Raw genomic sequence first — 2,429 nt, 5'->3', positions numbered from 1 at the left:
GAGTCCAAAAAGCATTTGGCTGGTTTGGGTACTCTGGGTCTGGGCACACTCATTACAGAAATCACTGCCAATGAGGAGGAGGAGGAGGATCAAGAGGAAAGCAGGGAGTCTGGTACTGTGGATGCAGAAGGTTAGTTTAACTATAAAAAGTAACTGTACTCCATTCATTTTGCCAGAAATTACATTTTCAATCTTTGTCCTCATCCAGGTTGGGTGAAGAGCACAGAGGATGCAGTTGATTATTCTGACATCAGTGAGGTCGCTGAGGATGAGACAAAAAAGTACCGTCAGGCCATGGGGTCTTTGCAACCCAGCAGGAAAACAGGTGATCCACTTACAGCTCCTTAGAGTCCTGTTTGATTTGTTGTTAGAGTCAATTAGAATATTACACCTTACTTAACTGCATCTAACATCTAATTGTGTTTTTTTTTGTTAATATTTTATTTCTTAGGATGTATAATTAAACGCATTTTTCTATACCTTTTTAACCTCAAAATGTCATTAAAAGTGATTTTTTTTTTTACAAGTTTTACACCATTTTACACAATCAAATCATTAACTGTATCACTTCTTTCACATTTTTTTCATTCCTTACCAAAGTTTCCAGAATGTTGGTGGACTGTTCACTTTTCCATTTATTTTGTGTGAATGTTTTTCAACATTTTTAAATTCTTTCATCTTAGATGATGAAGATGACTATGATGCTGATTGCGAGGATATTGATTCTAAGCTCATGCCTCCACCGCCACCCCCAAGTCTACCTACATCTGCTAAGAAAGAGGAACCCTCATCTCAGAGCTCAAATGGTGAACATTTTTACCCATAAGGATTGTGACTGACTCATCTTCTTTAACAGAGTTTAAGCTGAAACTTGTAAAGAAAACTTATAGGGGTGTGAATTTGCTAGTGTTGTCTCTGAATAACATACACTGGATTGATTGTATTGTAAACTCAGTAGCACTTCAGACTTGGTTAAAGCATTTTAGATCACGAATATCATGACATGACGTTTGATCGTCTGCTTCTGCTGTGGTTTTGTCCCTGTCTCTCCTCACAGTTGGGGAAGAGGGTGATGGCATCATCTTGCCCTCCATCATCGCACCATCTTCTACAGCTGATAAGGTTGATTTCAGCAGCTCCTCAGACTCTGAGTCAGAAACTGACCGTCCCTGCCAGGACTTAGGGGCTGGAGGCCCCCCAGATAGGCTCACCCTCCCTCTTGCTGGTATCATGCAGAAAGATGCAGCCAAAGCACTGCCAGGTGTCACAGAGCTCTTCCCCGAGTTTAGGCCAGGAAGGGTATGACATCTTTACAAGCATCTGTTTAATTGTCATTATACATGCTTAAGATTTATTTTGTCATTATCGTCTTTTTTTTTTTTTTTTTTTTTAAATTAAGGACTGCACTGATACCCACTTTCTCTTGGATTTACCACCAGGTGCTTAGGTTCTTACGGCTGTTTGGTCCTGGAAAGAACATGCCATCAGTTTGGAGGAGTGCCCGCAGGAAGAAAAAGCGAAAGCACAGAGACCCTCAGCCTGGGACACCTCCTCCAGAGGGAGAACCAACAGAGCAAAGCCAGGAGAAGAAATCTGGATGGCTTTACGAGTATGCGCCCGCTCCTCCCCCAGAGCAGTGTCTGTCTGATGATGAGGTAAATATTTCATTGTTACAGGATATCACAGGTTCTACTGTGAGCTGGTGGTAGTCAGGCAATAAGTCATTGTATCTCCCCACCTACCTTTCTGTGTCCTGAAGATAACCATGATGGCTCCAGTGGAATCCAAGTTCTCACAAACTTGTGGCGATGGGGACAAGGAGGCAGAGTCTCGACCTAAAGTAGCAGAATGGCGATACGGCCCCGCACAGCTCTGGTACGACATGCTTGGCGTCTCTGAGGATGGAAGCAACTTCAACTACGGCTTCAAGCTAAAAGAAATGACGACCAGTGAGCCTCAGCAGCAGGACACGCTTAAAGAAATCACAGAGACTGTACATGAGGTATGCAAACATGAACTTCTGCAGCCATCATAACATGAAAATTTTTCTGATAGTGTCACTGATATTGTCTATAATAATATCTCCAGTTTTTCAAGCGAGATGGCAACGACAATGATGATAATGAAGATGGAGATAAGGACAGATCAGCCCTGGAGAATGAGCTCTTCCTGATGGTCACGCAGCTGAAATGGGAGGACGATATTATCTGGAATGGGGAGGACGTAAAACACAAGGGCACAAAGACTCAGCGAGCCAGCCTGGCAGGTTGGCTGCCCTCGAGCATGACCCGCAATGCAAATGCTTATAACGCACAGCAGGGTAAGACACCTAGAAAAAATACAAATCTAACTCTTGAATTTTTTTTTTTTTTTTGCCACAAAATTAAATACAATACCCAAACACAGAGACTGTAGTATTTCTTATCTGT

The 2,429-nt window shown here is 42.4% G+C and overlaps 1 protein-coding gene across 1 annotated transcript; it reads left to right on the top strand.

Annotated features, from left to right (window-relative positions):
* Positions 1 to 6: 6 nt before the first annotated feature.
* LOC121966805 (transcription initiation factor TFIID subunit 1-like) lies at positions 7 to 2,322 on the top strand (the record flags this gene model as incomplete). Its single annotated transcript, XM_042516869.1, has 7 exons — positions 7 to 130; positions 209 to 325; positions 684 to 806; positions 1,058 to 1,299; positions 1,440 to 1,655; positions 1,760 to 2,002; positions 2,089 to 2,322. Coding segments are annotated over exons 2-7 (1,089 nt in total), but the record flags the coding sequence as incomplete, so codon positions are not given.
* Positions 2,323 to 2,429: the final 107 nt, after the last annotated feature.

The sequence above is a fragment of the Plectropomus leopardus genome, unplaced genomic scaffold (assembly GCF_008729295.1).
Source record: "Plectropomus leopardus isolate mb unplaced genomic scaffold, YSFRI_Pleo_2.0 unplaced_scaffold25948, whole genome shotgun sequence".
Lineage (NCBI taxonomy): Eukaryota > Metazoa > Chordata > Actinopteri > Perciformes > Serranidae > Plectropomus > Plectropomus leopardus.
This window is presented reverse-complemented; position numbering and strand designations above follow the sequence as displayed.